Here is a 20665-nt window from a genome sequence, read left to right as displayed (position 1 = left end):
TCACGTTTCATTTGAGAATTTATAGAAGTGTGAGCTTTCCAGTGCTCCCTAAAAGGGTCCTAGCCATTTCCACATTTGGCCTCTATCTTGCTGCAATCTGTTGCTTTTCTCAGGTTCATATGTTTCCTGATTTCCTATTGTGAATTGAAAAACCACATTTCCCTCACCATATGCTTCAATGTGTATTCCAGCTTTTATTTAAGAGTGGGGTCCCAGAAGGTTCCATAAGCAATTAAGATTCCTGGGGAAACATGAACCTATCTTTAATTTAATTTTCCTATAGGAAGCTACAAAATAACAGGAAAATGTAAAACTAGCTTAAAGCCTCCGTCCTTCAGGCATTACTCTTAAAATGTTCAACAATGGCACTCCTTTTAATGCCCTGCTGGAGGCAGAGGTTTCTGTTCTTCATTATGCTTTGCTGGATATCTAAATGGCAACACAAAGCCACGTAAACTCTCTTTGTCCCTTTTATATTACTCAGGTTCCAGTTTTGCTCATAAGTAAACTTTAAAACCTATATATAATTCTGTTTTTCTATTAGCTTGCCAGCTCTGAGAAAAATTAGGGTTGGCATCATACGATTTCCAAGTTTAAAAAGCCATTCTAGCCATATCACTTGTCAGGTCCTTATAATTCAATTCAGTATGGACTCAAATACTGCTGTCATCCCTTGGTGTGTAATACTGAAGATGATGGTGCTTGTAGTCTACAATCTCTGTATTAAAATATGTATTAAAACTTAGGATTCTCTGAAAGAGGTATCCTTCACTATGAGCTTTAGAACTTTTTAGAATGATTTCTGAAACTGTCAATTTAATCTGTAATCACATCCACAGACCCCCTAAATGCCGTAAATGGTTGCCTGTGTCGCTTTTCCCCTCTCCCACTTCTATATACCGAAGCTACAGAGACAACTACAAAAGAACTTGTAAGGCAGTCTCCAGGCTTATCACTTCCTGGGTTTTTGAATCTCTTTCTAGGTGCAAGGTGAAAGCAGTGCAGTGTCTGTCTGTGCAGAGCAAAGCCATCTCCTGTTGTAGTTCTTCTGCTCTCAGAGCCCTGCTCAACATCGGCTGCAGTCACAGGACACGTGTGAGGAAAAGTTTACTGCCTGACCCTCTTCTGTACCATCCCCAGAGCATTTCCCTTCACACAATACAGCACAGAGAAAGGAGGCTGACATCTGTTCTCTAAATTTTTTCCAACTCAACTTTCACAACATAGCCATTAGACATCTTATACCATATATCTGTGGTCTTATAGCCTTCCACAGCAGTTGATGTTAGAAAAGTTTTATTTCTAGCCCTCAGCCACCATTTGCTTTTGTTTTTCCACCTCTTATCGCAATTCCTTGTGATTCAAAGAAATAAAATACTTTTGGAAGCTGAGATATTTTTCAAACAGTCTGCATTTATAGACTGTAAGAACAGGAGGTCTCAATCCGCATGCTTCCCATCGGAAGGTGCATAAAGAGGAGCTGGGATTAAATGCATTTCATTTCTTTTGAGTTTCTAAAATTCCCTATGTGATCAGAGTTGCATAAATGCACAAATGTTTGTGAGAAATACTTGTCTATCGGCGCAAAGGATCCTGAGATATTTCTGCCTCAGCTGTGGCATCTCAGCAACCTGTGTATTCATGCAAGTGCATGGGCTGCAGATTCTGCAGGACAGACTGAGTTTTAGTGTCCTATCCTTAGACTGGTTTGTTCTTACTGCAGTTTATGGGTAGACATAAAAAGCCTTAAATCCACACCTCAGGCTATTCTTTAGATGAATACAGATTAGAAGGATACTCATAATATATCCTGAACTATGTTTGATGTCTAGTCCCTCATTGTCCATGATTTAAAATATGAACATGAAGATTTTCATACTACCAGCAAACTGGAGTCTGCACGCATGTGGGGATTATATACTTTCATCCCTATATTCTGTCACACCTGTCAGTTGATTTTCTACACTGCTTAGTTTTACACATACAAGAAGATTGGTTTTCTGACATCATGGAGGTTATTATGTTAAGCTGTAAAAATTTTTCATTTCACTGGGAAGACTTCAAAGTAGGAACTAAAAGCAGATGTTCAGGTTGCCAAGCAGTCTACCTGGCTTGAAAACTTCCATAGCCTGTTTATTAACAGCCTGCAGTTTCTTGTTACTGATTGTCAAGAGGAAATTTGTTTGGAATGAGTTCTTCCTGATAATTTTTATTGCTGCATTCTGAGGTTAGACTCAGAAAACCACAGCAGTTGAATTACATATAACCTTCAGAATATCATTCTCCAGGGGAAAGGCTTGTTTAGTAGAGTTAACTTGCCAGTGTCTGGCAAGCAAGGCTACGGGATTTATTCAAAGGACAAGAAAAACAAAAATTTCAGTTTTGATTTACTTTGTGTTTTATTGGCAATCATTTATTTTATGCCTCCAACTGCAATCTCAGAAAATCTCAGAAAATCTGAACCTTCCAGTGAATTAACCAAGAGTCAAATTGTACTGGGATACTAAATATAAAATGTAGCTGCATTTGCTTTAAATAAAATCTGACAAATTCACATTGATTAGGGTTATATTATCCAGGAATTAATATAAATTCTGGGAATTTTCCTCTCCTACTAGACTACAGCTTTGTTTCATTAAGTGGTGTTTTTTCTTCTGTTCCTCTTTGCTTATGTGAAAAGAAACACACAGAAAAGAGTATCAGTGAATCATAGAATCACAGAATATCCCAAGCTGGAAGAGACCCACAGTGATCATTGAGTTCATCTCCTGGCTCCACACAGGACCACCCAAAAGGAGCCCTTTGCACTGCTTCTGGGTTTCATCACTGCTGGAAAATCAGTTCTGGCTCCCTGCATCTACGGAATTGTATCTTCAAATGGGCTTTTCTATTAAAAATAGTCCCTCATTCAAGCATCCCAACATAGTTTGATGATTGTAGAGAGAATAATAGAATTTGAAAAGAAACAAAAGGCTTTTGTCTTGAGACACAGTATATTGAGAAGAAAAGCATAATGTGAAAATCATGGCTGCTAAGTAAATAGAAAAATATCCTCTTATCACTAAGTGTTTTGAAGTTTGCTGCCTGCATATGGAGGGTATTTGACTTCATTATGCTCTATTATGGGTCAAAAATGGGGAAAACCCACAAATTCAGATTTATGTCTTTTATTTTACAGATTTGAGCAATCTTGGTTGACTTTTACTCCACTCTAACTTTTTCAGTTCTGACCTTCGTGTTTCTGAGCAGGATCAGAAGTTGCAAGATACTCCAATGCTGGATATCCTTTTATTATTTTTCAGTCAAGAGGAATCATAAAATAGTAAATATCTGAGGAAATTGTGTATTTATGTTCTAGTCCAACTTGGAATTTCAAGATAATGATTTGGAGTTCTTGGATGCCTCTCTGAAGTTTTAATGCTTTATCCTTTAGAACTGAATGAAATGTGATGGATCAGCTTGATGCATCTCCCCTCAAAATATGCTTTATTTCAGTGTTTTTCAGCCTGTGGTGCAAGGGATGTTAGGGCAGAGGAGTTCACAAAAGATATCTAAGAAAAATTCTCACTGCTAGTAGGCTGGCATTTGTTTTGTAGGAAATCACGTCTCTATGGACAATTTTTAGTAGTCCACAAAATGAAGAAAGTTAATTTTTCCTCCAAGCTCTTGTATGAAAGTGTTGAATACAAGGAGCTCTGTGGCCTGTGTTACACAGGAGGCCAAATGAGGTTGTAAGAGAGGGTCACTTTTGTGTTTCCACTATAGCTTGTGGTAAATTCTTTACTCAGAGGGTGGTGAGGTACTGGCACAGGCTGCCCAGAGAAGCTGTGGATACCCCATCCCTGGAGGCACTCAAGGCTGGGGCTTTGAGCAGCCCAGTCTAATGGATCAGGGAAGCTGGAACTAAATGGTCTTTAAAGCTCTTTTCCAACTCACACCATTTTGTGCTTCTACAGTTCTAAATCAGAGAGCCATCTGTACAACAGAGGCAAACGTATACATAGTTCAGTACAGAGCTGAACTTAAATCTCTCATGGTTGAGAATTTAGCTGTATGAGTCTCTGGATATTATAAAGGACAATGTGGTGCCATTTATAAACGTGTTTGCTGAATGATTCATTAGGTGAATATTTATTATTTTCTTCTGGTTCCTAGCTATCCCTGAAAAATCAGTGAAGGAAATTCCAAGAATTCCTGGAACAGCTAAGGACACTATTAAGAAACTTCCTGCACATAAAAACAGTGTGACAAAGCATAAAGCAGTCAAGAATGCGATCCCAGAAGCAGTCATGACACCAGCTTCTAAGACCCATCTGCAATCGCTGGACTATGAAGGCGGATTTGATCTTGGTGGGAGCTACACTGCGGGAGAGAAAGAAACTGAAGTTACTATAGAAGAGAGAGTCGATGAGACAGATGGGGAAGAGAAGGAAGATTATGAGAATCAGATTGACCATGAGCAAAGCCTTAGAGGAGATGTCTTCTGTAAGTTTCTTAATTTTTATACTAGTTTTAATTTAAGTATATATATATAAATATGAACAAAATAGTCACCAGACATTATAGCTATTCTATAGAAACTGAAAGTCGATCTAATATACCTACAGTGAGATTAAAGCTAGTGAATCTCCCTTTTAGAGGAAACTGTCTGCAGTCAATGTTGCCAGAAGGGAGTGTGCCATCCTGGCAGGCACTCTGCCAGCTGTTCTTTCACAGCAGCTTACATATAGCTTTTCCCCATTTTCTTCACAGAAGCTCCAAGAAAACAGGATGTTTTGCTGTTTCATTACGCTTAAGACAAGAACAAGCTTTGATTTGTGATAGACATATTCATCACTCTAATAGTGTGTATTGTTCAAAGGAAAAGCATACATTTTGGTGTCCTTGTGTTTCAAATAATACAGAACATACAATAGGCGCCACTGTTTTTTTGTGTCGTTCCCATCAGAAAAATAATGTTGTGAATCACAGGGGGTTTTTTATCTCTTTTGTTTAGATGTGAGAGTTTATCTGAATGGGCGCGCTCACTCTTAAAACATTTGATGGTATTTGAGCATGCATCTTGTGTATCTCTCTTAATATTTGACACTAGTCATTTATCAGGAAGATTGACATGTATTTTCTCAGTTGGATTTCAGGTGTTTCCTTTTAATTGCTATCTTGTATGACACGCAGATTCTTGCTGTGTTCTCAGTTTTCAAATGCATTTTAATTTTGATCAGTCAAGCATTCTTCAAAGTGGTGGCAAAAAAGAAGCAATATGAAAAATGCACCCTGCTAATAGTTTTTCATTATATTTTCTATTTTCCAAACTATAGAAAAACAATAAATACTATCCCATACTAATTAAAATTAATGCACCGTTTTTCATAATGATATAAATGAAGACAAATGGAACTTAAGTTAGAACACATGTTGTTGCTATTGGATTCAAAAAGACATATGCACATACTTCTATAAATAAATTTTATATTTTCTTTTATTACATCTTTTTAAAGGAAAAATTTTAAAGTCCTCCAGTCTGCAATATTGCTACTGTATGAAAGCCAAGAACAAGTGTAATTAATCACTTCAATACATTTGAGAATACAAGCTTCTTTGCCTAAGGCACTCTTCTCCTAACATTGCCTTTTTTTTTTTTTCAATTTTGAGTGGAAATTGGCCTGTTTTGGTTCAGACTAGGGATGTAGCTTAATATTGCTTTCCCAAATTATGCTAGGGAGCTGATACATAGAATGAAGTCAGGTATTTGTTCACCAGCTTTCTCCCTTCCTGCAAATATTAACAGTGCCTGTTCATTGGATACTTCAGGTTTGCTGACAATATCAAACTAGGGACAGCAACCCATATGCTAAAGGGCAGTACTGCTTTCTAGAGGGACCTGACCAGGCTGTGGAAATGGGTTGATGGGAACATCAGGAAATTCAACAAATGCAAAGGGAGAGAAAAGTAGTCCGCAACATTACAGATGTGGGATGCCTCCTTATAAGCAAGTTTTGCAGAAGAAGACTCAAGGATATTGTTGAATAAAAAGTTGAAGACTGTGAGCCAGGAGTGTGCCCTTGTGGCCAGGAAGCCCAACCACACCCTAAGCTGCATTAGAAAGAAGGAAACCCACAGGTTCTTCCCTCTACGTGGCACTTCTGAGACCACATCTGATGTGCTGTGTCCAGTTTTAGACTGCCCATTGCAGGAAGGACATGGACATAGCAGCGTGAGTCTGGCAGTGCCCTACTGAGGTCAGCAGCCTGGAGCATGTGGAACAGGACAAGAGGAAATGGATACAAGTTGCAACAAAAGAAATTCTGATTAGATATAAGGAGAATATTTTGTTACCACGAAGCTGGCCAAAATTTGGTACAGGAATACAGGTGAAATACGTATCCTTGGAGATACTCATAATTTTTATAGCTGGACCTCAGGCAATCTCCTGATCAGCAGGTCAGCCTATATAGTTCTGTGATTTTTGCTGTTCTTTCAACCTAGCATTTCAATGTAGTATCAAAAATAGTGCTATCCAGTGTGATTAGACCTGCATCCTATCTCCAGGCTGTACTCAATCTCCATTTTTTTTGTGAAAGGGTTCTGGCTGATGCTGCCATGACTCCAAAACTGATGATTCTATATCCAGGGCACCACTCTTGCTCTGGACAGCCACACCAGATACACCCTGCCTCCTTACCCAGCCTTCCACTCTTGACAAGCTTATGCAGCTTTCTATCCAGCTTCTAAGGATTCCTTCATAAATAATTTCCCTGAAAAAGGTAGCAGGGGGAGAAGCTGAAGTCAAGTTGGAGTTGAAGTTTTCACTGGATGGCAAATACATGTGGGAGTCTCAGACAAAAGAATTAAGTGACTTGCCTCCATTGTCTCACAAGACGCAATAAAGCCCAGGTCTTGACTAAATTAACTAAATATGAATAATTAATACTGTAATAAGTTATTGATACTTTTATTCAGAATTCTGTGCCATAAAAGACTGTGGGCTATTTCACTTCCTCCAGTAAAGCAGCCTGATAAAAATATCATAAAGTCAGCCCTCATATCTCTTTCTGCCTTTCTGTGGTAGATGGATTGGTGGGTTGAGGGAAGTAACTCAGACATAACATAGTTGGAAGGTCCAGGAAAAATTGCCAGACACTGAAAAGCTGAGTATGGTTTGATATTTTTTTCTAAGTATTTTTTGAATACTCGCTGCCAGACTGTGTGGAATGGATTCATTTCCAAGTTGCCAATGTGACTGAAGACACATCAGAAAAATCCTTTGTCCATAGCAAAATCAAAGTAAAAATAATACACAAGAGATTTCTGTGATGATGTTTGGTGAGGTTCCTTTTCAAGGACTTTTTTCAACCAAGCCAGGACATTTGAAACAACTTTTTTCTACAAAATTGCCATTACAATTGACAGCAGTGGCTGTGACTATTATTGCTTAAAAATATTAAGCACTGTGATTTATCTGCTTTTTTTTCCTCTGTTCCCTTTGTTCTAGTCATATTTGACTAGAACTTAACATTAGTAATAGGAGGGGTTTGTATGCTGAATATGCCACTAAGATGTCACTCTGCCAGGGAGCTCTGGAAGAAGATCGATGTTCTTCTTCATACAGCACGCTACTATGTCCTAGCAGTAGTGTCATTAAGTATATGAACTTTATTTATAGCTTTGTTTTTTTCCCAACTATGTGCATGGCTTAACGCGTTGTTCCATTTACATTTTTCTTTCAAGTTGGGTTGTGCTTCTTAACTGTTTCCTTCCCTTTTAAATTTCCATGTGCTACTCTTCATCCTTATTATTGTACTAAAATTTAGACGATGCATCCACTTAACTGACTGAACGTTTGGCTTTAAAATGACTTGCATTGTTAATGTTATTGAATGATCCTCTGGAGTACAAGATTATCTCAGATTTACAGCTGGTAATTTTACGCATCCTTTTTTCTTCCTCCTCTGCTGATGTCTATTCAGCAATGATTCCCTTGCTACCACATTAAGTTCCTCTGTGTAATTCCCTGAAGTATTCATTCTGCATCTGCCTTTTGTATTATTAATATCAGTATTGTTTGTCTTCCAGGAAAAGGAGTTAATTAGGAAAAACCGATAGGTCATGTTTTTCAGAGATCCTAATTGTTATTTTTAAGTGTATGTGTTATTTTATCACAGAACCTTTACTACATCTGAAATATATAGGGAGCCACAGAAAACTGCTGTAGGGAAAAAAGGAATTAATATATGAAGGTTTAAATTATTGAAATAGGCCATATTAAAATAGGTTTATGAAAACTACTGATCACAGTTTTTTTAAAATGTGGTAGCTCAAGATAGCAAAAATAAAGCCCTCAGCACTGAAGAAATGTCAAAATTACTGTTAGTTGTGAAAACTTACTTTTTCTTCTTATACTTTATGATACATACTTTAATGAATTTTAGTGAGTATTTTCCATGGGGTCTTTGCCTTGTTCAGTGTGAAGGAAAGATCTGCCCTGCAGTGCAAGGTGTAGTTCAATACGCAGAACCATGTCTTACTGATTACAGACGTTGCAGATGCATAGAAAATGAAGCAGAAACTGCAGGGAAGGGAGAAAAAAATTGTCATTTGGAGTTCTGAGTTGTGTTCGTTCTTTTCCTTATTTTCTGTGTGATGTGAGATCCGAAGGTCTGATTTCCAGAAGTGATAAACGCCCACAACTACAGCTATTAACTCAGTGGGAACTGCTTTTATACAGAGATATAAAATGCAATGGGCGTTGAAATGTCAAGTCCCAGACATCATACTCTGGATATGCACGCTGTGGTGTGTGAACAAAACAACTACTGGACTCGCTAAGAGTCACAGGAAAATTAATACCTTAATATTTGTAAAGCGCAAACATATAATCTAGCCAGCTGTGTTAACTACCAAGCTCCTTCCTTTGACAGCACCAAGAACGATAAGAAGGTTTTGGCTTCCTGGTATATTTAGCAATAAAATAAGTGGACTGCTTTCCTTATGGATTCTAGGCTCTTAATTCTGAACAGGATAACTCTCCATTAATCAAGATGTTTGCTGTTGATATCATTCTTTTCTGATAATTAGACCACTGTGTGAGCAAATAATGCTCAGGCTGCATCTCAGTCCAGAGCTATAGATAAAAGGCTCAAAAGATGTCAGATATCTAGCAGATGTAATTCTTTCAGAGGAGGATGTGGTAGCAGAAACGTAGCATGTTCGTTTTGGTCTGACAATGATATATGGTATATATAGGAAACCAGTCTTCATTTTACTATCTCTTATATTCTGATGGATTTCTTGTACAGTGCCCACTCTAGTTTTGGGGATGGAAGTGGTTCGTTGGTTGTTTTTTAGAGTTTTTGTTTGTTTGTTTGTTTTCATTGAGCTCTGACCATCAGAGAGCAGTGTCAGACTGAGAGCAAAAACCATTTTTTTTTTTTTCTGAGAGTTCCTACATGCTGCAGTTTTAGATACTTTGGGATTGTTTGTGTTAGAATTACTGACAGTGAGTTGCTTCTCCCAGATATAGTGTTATTTCTACATGTAGACTGATTAGACTACTTAGGCAAAAACAGGCACAGACATTTTCCAGGGGATGGAATGATCAAAACAGTCATAACAAGAAACAAAAATACATCGCAATCCCCAGTTAACTACTTAAAATGTGTGGGTGCCTGTATTCTGCTACATATCTGTTCTTCTAGTATAGTTGTCTCACAAAGAGCTCATTCTGATGCCGCTGGTGATTTATAAGAAATACAGACCCACTAACAGGAACACAAAAAGAAATTAAAGACTTAAGGATAGCATATGCATTACTGCAGACAACTAGAAAATAACTTTCAAGCTATAAACTGAACCATATTTTTTATTACAAAATGTTATTTCCAGGAGTATAAAATGCACTGTATGTAATTTTATGTGCAGTAGCTGGCAAAGCAGAAAGGTGAAATCAAGTGCACATAACGGAAAATCTATCAGTGTTTTTAGTAAGGTACTTTAGCACAAAAGTCACTTACCAGTGGTGTTCCGTTTCTGAAGCATGCCCATAAAATAGTACTCTACAGATCTATTCTACTCATTGGGTTTGTGGGTTTTTTGTTTTTGTTTTAACTTTGGGTCCTTTAATATTGTATCTTTTCCAGATATGCTCCTGCAGACTTCCTGTTGCTTTTGTGATCTCTTTATCCCTTATTTAACTTATAGACTGACTTGAGAATCTATATAAATGATACTTTGCAGGTGGACCTGTGCTCACTCCAAGCAATCCGAGTGCAAGCCAGCTCCAAACAAGAAGCCGTGTAGTCCAAGTTGGTGAACTGGTAAATTGGTTATATTTGGTTATATAGGTACCTCTGAAGACCAGGGCATTAGTTGTCTCTGCCACTAATTTCTGCTTATAAGATCAATCCACCTTACCTCTTAAGAGTATACTTATGGCACCAGCCCTTAAGAATGTCTAGCAGCCTGAAGCAAAGAGTTATATGTAATACTGTAGATAATATAACAGCTAGTGCTACAATACATAGGTGTGTGGATGCCAATACTACAGAAAGAAGGGATGGACTCTGCTGCATCAGAAGTGAGCTTTGTGTGAGCTTTTGTTGGAGAGTGTATTATTAGGGATCAAGAGATTAAGACTTTTCAGGAAGGCCTGTATTTCTGCAAGCACCACTGGACAGCAGAAGAGATGAAAAGAGCAAGCCTGACTCCTGCCTAATACTTAGGAGGGAACAAACTTCAGATTCTGGTTATGTCCATTGATGGCTCCATGTCAAATGTAGGCACCTTCCAAGAAACAAGGATTCTTGGAAGCCTTTCTGAAAGCTGAAGCATAGAGTTTCTCATAACTTGCTAGTGATATCTTCCAGTAAGTGGAGAACCTGGCTGTAATGTCTGACACTGAAAGCAAAAAATAGATTTGGATACAACATTTGACCTTTTAATGTACATGACGGTTATTCACTGGAAGCATTTGCAGTACAGCTACACCTGCATGTGTATCCCTCCAGTGAATTCAAGTATAATTCAATAACTCTGTAAATAAATCTTTCTGGCAGCTGCTATCTTCTGTTGAATTTCTCCACTCTTTCAAGAACTGTTCACATTTTAATAGCTTTCTTCATTTTGGCAAGGTTTTTCATAGCCTGAGACTCTTTCATAAAGTACGAGGCCAAGTTTATGGCATGATGCTAAACTTAACAATTAAACTCTATGTGCCTGTTTGTAAATGTGTATTTGTAGACATAGATTAATTTGGAGAAAGATATATTAATCCTTGCCTTAAGTAAGAATATTATCTAGGTGATGTAAGCAGTGTTCTGGGTGAGGAGAAGGCTGCAAGGGCAACAAGAGGGAACAAGCTCCTGGCAGTTCATCAGAAAGCTTGTAAGATCCCAGGAGTCTCCTTTCTTGGCTCAATTGGCCCCTTTGGAACAGCCTCCAGGGCCTCTTCATTGCTGTGTGATTTCTCTGGTGTACATAAAGAACAATTTTTTGACAGTTTTGAAGGAGAAACAAAGTTAAGAAATGGCATATTCGTTATGGTACTGGGAGACTCTGGTTTGCAGTGGGTTGTAAACGTGTTCTTAATATTGAGCATGTGCTTACGACTTCAAGCATGTTGGAGTATTTTGATGGGAATCCATAGGTAAGTGGAACTCACGGAACAAACTGGATTGAACTCCCCTCTGAAAAAAACATGCATACATATGAAAATGACGACTTTTAAAATACTTGGCATCTGCAGCTTCCTAAAGGCATGACTGATACTGCACTGAGTAGGGAAATGTAATTTTGATTTCCATAGCTCCTATCACCTGGAAGCCTGAGCTTTTCTTAGTGCTGCTGCCCATGTGGTATGGCTGAAAAGTGAACTTCTTATGCTGGGCTTTTGTGAACACCTTTTGTAAGCAGTAATCCAAAGGATCCTCCCTCTCTCCTCTAAAATGGGACATCTAGCTCTTTCTGTTTTCAAAGGTATATATGTATATATCGAAGGTATCATCTGTATATGTGTTTGCAAAGGATAGAGTCCTCTGCCAGTGAAAGCATGTCTTCCCATCACTTTATTTGTGATTAGTTACTTACACAGACACCACACAAAGAATTTGAAACCACTGGCTTTTTTAGTGTGCACTTCTCTAGTTGCCACTTAGAATAATATAAAAGAAGCTTAACCACAGAACTTGAAAAGTACTTAGGACCCAGGCTGACAATCCATGGAAAATAAGAGTTTGCTAGCTTTGTAGCTTATCAGACCCAAGAGGTTTTGCCTTCCTCTGTCAGGCTGCTGCTAAAAAATAGCAATCCTTGCATAAGTACCTCCTTTAGGCCGATACTGTAGAGGATGCACCTAACGTTCATTGCTGCTGTACTGACACTTCCAGTTTGGCACAGGACAAGTCAACCAGCTGTTTTTTTGCGGTTTTTTTGGGGTTTTTTTGGAAAAAAACTGGAGCTTTCTCCAGAGTTTCTACCAAGCCTGATGATTTCCAACGTCAGGCTGTGCTTGCCAGCTGTGGCAAGGAGAGTGAGGAAGAGGCAGGGTGATTGCTGTGCCTTTCCTTCCCAACAGGAAGATGAGCCAATTAAGTCTGCATGTGCCCAGTGGAACTGATGAGGGCTGTGTGTGCCTCAGGAGAAAGTACAGCTTCAGAAAAACCATCTCCTGGAGCTCCCATTACAGCAGCACAGATAGCACAATGTGGGCCTTTGATTCCCCAGATTTATGGCTTTTACAAAGCCTTACACATTACCCATGTTTTGAGCTTCCTGCTGGCTGCCAAGCGTTCACATCATTGTCTTTATCATCTCTTGTAGCTCAAGTATTTCAGTTAGTAGCTGAAATTTTGCATGTGAGAAAACAGATCATGCCGAAGAAAGAGCATGTGCAAAGTTTTTTGACTTTGTAACCCTTGCCACTCACTTGCCCACATCTTAGAAGGCACAGTGCTGAGGGAATTAGCTATTTAAAGGAAGTTTTAATATTCAGAGTTTGTATCTAACTGGTGTTAGGAATGTGAGTTTGATGGAGAAGTGAAAAACACATACATTGAATTACTTAAACGAATGATTGTAATTGGTGTAGAGGAATAAAGTTCTATTTTCTGTTCCTGTTATGATTTGGCACTTGACAAGTTGTTTTCACCAGTTCCCCAGAGTAAAGAAGCAGCTGCCTTTGGCCCTCTCCTGGCACAAAGAAAAGTTTCGATGACAAGACAAGAGCACAAAGGTAGATTCTTTTTATTCTGTAATATTTATTTTATTGCATATTGTGTGTTTTCTTGAAAACCTGTATCAGCTAAGCTTCAGAACCAGTTAGAGGTCTTTAACATACAACAAAAGCTCAGTGAGCGTTTAGAGATGGTATGTGACCAAACCATTTCACCAATTCCAGTGTGACAACCTGTTCTTGTGTTCTTTTCAAAGCATACGTTAGCTGTTTCTAAGATGTGTATAGAAGGTACCCTCACATGGAAACTTAACTTGCAAGTGAATTTCACATGTTTATTTCAGACTCATGAAAAAAATGAACTCATTTTTGTCATCTATAAAATTAAACCATATTTAATGTTAGAGATGTTTAATGTTAAACCATGTTAGAGAAATGTTGCATAGCACACAAACATGTGCTACAAACCCTTCAGCCATTTTTTATTGGGTTTTGTCCTGATTTCAGTTTCCCTTGAACGAGACTGAATAAATATTTATCCTGAATCTTAAAAAGCCTGTCTATAAATTCATGATAGGTTCCAATTCATCAGTAAGTCCTGTGGATATCAGAGTAAGATGATACTTTGTTTTTTTCACGTCAAAAAATGGTTGTAAAATCAGATGGCAGCATACACGGCTCAAAACCAGTCAGTTTATGCATAGAAGTTAAACTTTGGCCATGACCTAGGAAGCCACTTCATACATTTCCAGGCAGAAAACTGCACTGCCTTCTAGCAACTACAACAGACTGCAGTGTATCTCAGGTCAAAGCAAAGTGTGCAAGCAGGGCACTCTCACCTTCTCTCCTGGTGGGAAACAGTTCCTCTGTGATGCAACAACTTGATTTTAAGTTGTGCAACCTTTCTGAGATAGGCAAAGATAGCAAGAAGCTAAAAAAAATGTCTTTGGAGAATCATGAGAGCCAAGGAAAAAGCAGAATCCAAGACAGGAAACTAGGAGATCACACTGAAATAATGCAACTGTAGGACAGCAGCATTCTTCTGTGGAGTTAACAGCTAAGTGGGCAGGGGGTGTAATGTTCGGATTCACTGTATCTGAGATTCATTTTAGGCCAAGGTAGGTTTCAATCAAAAGCAATGGAGAAGTGCTTCCCAGGCTTTAAAAAAAAAAGACAAATATGATGGCTGACATTCAGTATGAGATAATGTTTTTTTTCTCCAATTCAGAGAGCAGTAGATTTGGAAACGAGACTTGGATTTATATAATAATGCTCATTAAATGCCATGTACAACACTTCTCTGTCTCATGATAAAATGCATGCAAAGAACCAGAATTCATTCTTCTTTCTGGGGAAATTCAGATGGCTGACATATTAACCTGATGTGTTATGCTGGCATTGCACAGTTCTTATTTTTTTGTTAATATATAATTATATGATTATATTTTCATTTGCACGGTCACGAAGGCTGTGGTATGCTCTGGATGATACATTTTTTGCAGTGTGCTCTAAAGGTCAACATTTGGGTTGCTCCCAGCACCATATAGCATGTGTATTGAGTGTGAAGCAACAGATTTCTCTCATGGGAGGCTAGCTTCTTTTTTTTTAATGGCAAGAACTAAAGCTTGAGCATCTCAGCTGAAGCGACTACAGCAGTGTAGTTGCACATATGGAAAAGAGTAGAGCTTGAAAATTTGCAGACCCCAAACCATTTATGATGTTCAAATTAAAAACTGACATCTCAGACTACACCTGGAAATCAGCAGGCATTCAGTATACAGAAGTCATAGCATGTGAAATCATGTGCACATGGGAGACTGGCAGAAAAAAAAGACACAATAGATTGCTGTGAGTTAAGGAAAGAATTGCTACATAAATTTGAATGTTTTGTTTCTTTTACAAATTAATCTAAGTCAACACTGTCTGAGTCAAAATTGGGGATAATTTTAGAATGATCTATACACTTACAACTAGGTGAATAAAGAGGAAATTATTTTTCTCGGTACTTAAGATGTAATGCTTCTCTTATCTGTGTGCCTCTATTGCCAATTTTTTTTCTAGTTGATTGCAGTTTCAGTCGAGGAGTCTGCGACTGGAAACAAGATACTAATGATGACTTTGACTGGAATCCTGCTGATAGAGACAGAGGTATTTAAACATCTTCCCTCTAGCTCAGCTGTGATTTGATGTCTTATCCTCTCCAAAAAAGGGGGAAGTGGAGTAGAAATAGAATCAAGAATTAATCAAGGCAGCAGAGAAGGCTGAGAGTGGAAGTTGCTTTTCCAGTGGCAATTGCTACATAGCAATATATTTCAGTACAAATGAACCAAAAGATGAGAAAAAGGATTTGAAATAACTGTTAGGAATTGCAAGTTGCAAAACAGGTGAAACCTTATTAGTTACACATTGTGTCTCTCCAAGGCTGGTAGAACATTTAACCATATCTACCATTTAGATGGATGCAAGAATGTTGCCGCTCACATGGTTTAGACATAGAACTGTGATAACTGTGCCTGGCTGATCTGATTGCCTTCTAGAATGGAGCGGTGATGTCATCTACCGGGACTCCTGCTAGGCCTTTGACACAGTCCCTGACAACATTCCTGCCACTAAGTTGGAAGTATATAAGTTTGATAGATTGACTGTTAGATGGACAAAGAATTGGCTGGATGGCCATGTCAGAAGAGTTACAGTCAACACTTCAATGTCCAAACAGAAACCAGTAACGATTTGTTCAGCCTGGAGAAGGCTCAGGGAGACTTCATTGCAGCCTTTCAGTACTTAAAAGGGGGACTGAAAGAAAGATGAGGAGGGCCTCTTATCAGGCAGTATAGTGATAGGACAAGACACAATGGGTTTAAACTAGAAGATTTAGATTGGATATAAGGAAGAAATTTTTCATGATGAGGTGATGAGGCACTGGCACAGGCTGGTCAGAGAAGCTGTGGGTGCCCCATCCCTGGAAGTGTTTGAAGTCAGGCTGGACAGGGCTTTGAGCAACCTTATCTAGTAAAAGCTGCCTCCCCCGTGGCATGGAGGTTGGAAGTAGATGATCTTGGACGGTCTCTTCCAATGCAAACTATTCTGTGGTTCTGTTGTCTTCCCTTGTGACACAGGAAACATTGCAGAAGATGTTACAGTAGAACCAGTGGATACTGTGGACCACATGTTCCAGTTTCAACATACACATTCTCTCCCTCTTCCTTCATAGTCTTTACATCTCAGTCTTTCTTTGCTCCTGCTCCATGTATATCCTTTTCCCCAGCACCTTTCTCTTTCGTGTAGCTTTCAGGATGCCCTTACCCTGTCCTCACTCCATTTTCACAACCAAAGCTCTGCTGATTATGACTATTTATGGACCCAGTTCTTTCATCCCTTTATCCTTTTGTGTGTCTCTCTCATTTTGTTGTTCCTCTGGGATTTGGGGTATAAACTGTTGGTTCCTTTATGAGTTTGTCATCACTGCAGAGGAGAGTGTAGAGAGTATTGAGCTAGCTCAGGTGCTGGAAATGGTCTGACTAGAGAGTTACAGCACTATGTTTCAGGCTATTGCATTTGAAAAACTGAGACGATTTTCCTTCGAAATGTACAGAAAATTGCAATGCAAGGAAGAATGACTGTAATTGCCAGTGAAATATGAACTCATCTCCTTTGTAAACTGATCTGACTTCCAACAGTGAAAGTTTATTCCTTGAAAATTATAGTCCCTGCTGCTTTTCTCCAGTCTGATTTTAAATTATTCAAGTAACAGAGCTTCTACTTATTTTCTTAGCAAAATTGCTTTCAATTTGCTAATAAATAGCACAAGCCCATTAAAGTTGCGTTTTCCTTTTTTTTTTTAATAAGGTGATGGGTACTACATGGCTGTTCCAGCCTTTGTGGGTCACAAGAAGGATATGGGCCGCCTAAAACTTCTCCTGACTGACCTCAACCCAAAGAGCAGCTACTGCTTGGTTTTCAGTTATCGGCTCGCTGGCGAAAGAGTGGGAAAACTTCGAGTGTTCCTGGCCAACAAAAAATCTGCTCCTGTGTGGGAGCAGGACAAAGGAAAAGATGAAAGGTGGAGAACTGGAAAAGTAGAAATATTGCAGGGGACTGAAACAACTAACAGTGTAAGTCTGACACAATTTATAACGCAGCTACTATAGCCAACACAACAGGTTTTTTCCTAATCCTCAAGTGTTCTACCAAATGTTTTGCAGGCATCATATACTTGCAATTGAAAGGCTGTTTTGAAATGGGGATCAGGAGTACAGATTTTAGAAGGCTGGAAAGTTATTATGTGGTTGTAATTTCAGAACTGAGTTACTCCAGTTTGCTAGGACACTGATGCTGAATAATCCCATCGTTTTGTAAAAACTTCATCAGATCTTCAATTATCACAAACAATCGAAATCTCTGTTTATTATTCCCTGCAACAGGAGGCATAAGTATATGCTTGGAAAATGAAAATTATCCCTGTATCATAGAAAATGATGCTCTCAAGCCATATTAAGACAGATCATTAGTGTAAAAAGAGACATCATTTATAATCAAGGTTGGGCAATCACCATAAGACCAGGATATGCTTAGCCAGCAGAGAACACTGTGCCCTGATATTTGTCTAAAAACTGCCTCAATAAGGGCTTCAGCAAGTTTCTCCTTGAAATTCTAGAGCCTGATTCTCATTTATGTGACTGAATATTTTCAGAGCAGGGCTAAGGGTTATATATACAATTGAATACGGGAAGGATAAAGGAAATATAAGATCTTTTCAAAGTTTTTTGCACTGCCAGAAAGACATAGAAGAACCCTTACATAAATAAGAATCAGACTATAAAATAAAACCCCAGTCACTCTACTGATAAAAATGAATCTACTACATGTGTGTAGTACTGCAACTATAATTAGTAACCTACTATATATATAGTAGATAGAAAGATATGTATTTACCACATACCTAACCTAACACTAAGGATCCAAATAGATAGAAAATGAACAGTTGTGATGTCTCTGAGAAATGGAGGGTGCTAACATCACATACAGTAATAACGCCACATTATTATAATGGGATTTCACTCAATTTGCATTTTCTTTGTACAATGAAAATAAGCAATCTTATTAAATGAATCCATTTGGTATTGTAAATCTGTGCAGAGGATTATCAGCCTAGTTCAAATAATATATAATACTAAAATTCTAAAAGCTGCAAGGATTTGAGTCATTAAATCTTTCCTGGATTATGATAAAACACTCCTCAGATATAGCATTAAAACTATTTAACTTTAAGAGGCACTAAATGGTTGGATAAACTACATTTTCACTGTTAATATATCTCTTTTCTTGTGACAGATCACCTTTGAATCAGAACGTGGGAAGGGCAAAACTGGAGAAATTGGAGTGGACAATGTTATACTAGTTCCTGGTCTGTGCCCAGAAGAGACCTGAGAATCAATATTTGAGTATGCTGGATTTAACCCTATTTTTAATATTTGCCTTACTAGCAGTGTTTTTTTATTCATTTTCATTATAAAAAAATGAAAGCATAAATTTAAAAACTGCCTTGAACTTAATGCAGCATTGCAAACAAAAACTGACAAATGCAAGATGCAGAGCACACTTTTTTATGAGTTAGATCTAATACATGCTTTGAATGTAGCACTACTGTATTTTATCATTCAAGGTCAGGGTTTCCTAGGCATTAAAATATTTATCTAGCTTTTTTTACGAATTCTGTATGCTTTCATTCCTTAAAGCTCTTTTCAAGGCTATTCTTAAGTCTTCTACTGCATTTTTTCTGCTTCACAAGAACATAAAGCAGTATTTAAGAGGATGTTGCTACTTCTGGTAATGTAATTTTAACTTCCTACTTAGTATGTAGATATTAAGTTTATTAAAAAAAAAAGAAGAAGAAGGAGGAGGAGTTTTTTTCCAGTCTTCACAGAGCTAAATTTTAAGTGGAGTCATGTCTTTGAGGAATATTTTAATTGCTAATAAAATATGCAGAATATCTTATTTGTCATCAGTGTCTTTGAGTCACACAAATCACTGTTTAGAAAGGATCCACTTTTTTTTCATAAGCATTTAATGTGCATCACATAGAGATGATGTTACCAACCGGTGTTGAAAAATAAAAGAAACCTCACACTGTGAACTGGCCTTCAGGAGCAAACTGGTTCCTGCTTGGTTACAGACCTTATTGACCCCACAGAAGCATGAAACAACCATTTTCATTTTCCAGTAGACAGGATGGCTTAGTGACCACACAATAAGGCTCATTCTTAACACAGTCAAAAAGATACATCTTTTTTGCAAGACCCTTCATGTTCTTCAGACTCCAGCGAAATGGATAGAGACTACACGCCGTCCCCAGGAACGGAGAGGGAAGCAGAATCTTCTCCCACAAAGTAGGAGCTGACATCCTGCCACCCCCTGTCACGTATGCCTACGCACACACATGTATGTACATACATGTGTAAGGAGGGTCTGGAATCCAGGTTCCACTTTTTCTGAAAAGAAGCTGAATGACTAAAGTGTGGGCAAAAGACCGTCTTCTCCCTCGTGATCTCTTCTGAAAATGGCTAACATCTGCATCTCAAGCAGACAGAGATGCCTGAAACGGGGAAGATTAAAGGTCTGTTTTATTAAAATCAAATTCTGTGTCTAGCTTCAAACAGCAATAGTTCACACGTACGCAGTGCCCCTAAAGCCAAAGAATTCTACACTTCTATGCAAACTTGAGAACCAGTGCACAAACAATACACTTGAAATATGTATTTAAAGCAAACAAAATGTAACTTAAAAATAACAGTGTAGCTAGGTATTTCTTATGTGTGCAGTTATTTGGCATGGAAAAATGATTTCATCCTCTATACTTGCTTTGGGATAGATTCTGCCTGTGTAAGCATAACATCTAGAGACTATTTGCTCAATACGCAAAGAATAGAGAGCAAACAATGAATGTGGTGTGATATGGAGCCAGATGAGCCAACGTTTATTTGCTGTTGGTTAACTCATAGCCTCCTATGAATTATGACTGTCACAATTGCATTCCACCCAAAAGACAAGATATAAAAAGAATTTGCATTTCATGGAACAAGTTAGAAAATGATTTTGCATGAATGAGTAAAGTCTGCAATAACTGCTGTCAAGCTTTCTGTAGAAGAGCTGTTTCTTATTTCTTTGCAATGGTTTGTCAGACACAAGCTAGCTTGCATTGCAGCAGATCATAATTCTAATACAAAATGTGAAGAGCAAAACTGAAACCTTTTTTGCTGTGAATACATTTGAAGATGGCTTCTGCAGAAGCAACAAAATACATCCCATTATTGACATTTGTAAAAATCCCATTAGTGCAGCAGCAAACATTGATGGTATCATTTGCAGCTCCCGAGTCTGATGTTGAACTTTGGATGTAGCAGTCTGCCCACAGGATAGTAGGAAAAAAACCCTAGCTAATTACCTATATCTAAAATACATCCTTCAAAAACTACTCTACAGATGTGATCATTTAATCCTGAA

At 38.2% G+C, this 20665-nt stretch overlaps 1 protein-coding gene across 2 annotated transcripts in view; it reads left to right on the top strand.

Moving 5' to 3' along the window:
• Positions 1 to 20418, top strand: part of EGFL6 (EGF like domain multiple 6) — a 44825-nt gene extending 24407 nt beyond the window's left edge. Inside the window, exons 8-13 of one of the 2 annotated variants that reach the window (XM_021410458.1) lie at positions 4156 to 4485; positions 10234 to 10313; positions 13132 to 13225; positions 15227 to 15313; positions 17012 to 17277; positions 18497 to 20418. In XM_021410458.1, the coding sequence (XP_021266133.1) occupies positions 4156 to 4485; positions 10234 to 10313; positions 13132 to 13225; positions 15227 to 15313; positions 17012 to 17277; positions 18497 to 18592 (953 nt within the window). In that variant the 3' untranslated portion in view covers positions 18593 to 20418. The remainder of the gene's footprint in view (positions 1 to 4155; positions 4486 to 10233; positions 10314 to 13131; positions 13226 to 15226; positions 15314 to 17011; positions 17278 to 18496) is intronic. The other variant, XM_021410466.1, reaches the window with a different exon arrangement.

The sequence above is a fragment of the Numida meleagris genome, chromosome 1 (assembly GCF_002078875.1).
Source record: "Numida meleagris isolate 19003 breed g44 Domestic line chromosome 1, NumMel1.0, whole genome shotgun sequence".
Classification (NCBI taxonomy): Eukaryota; Metazoa; Chordata; class Aves; order Galliformes; family Numididae; genus Numida; species Numida meleagris.
This window is presented reverse-complemented; position numbering and strand designations above follow the sequence as displayed.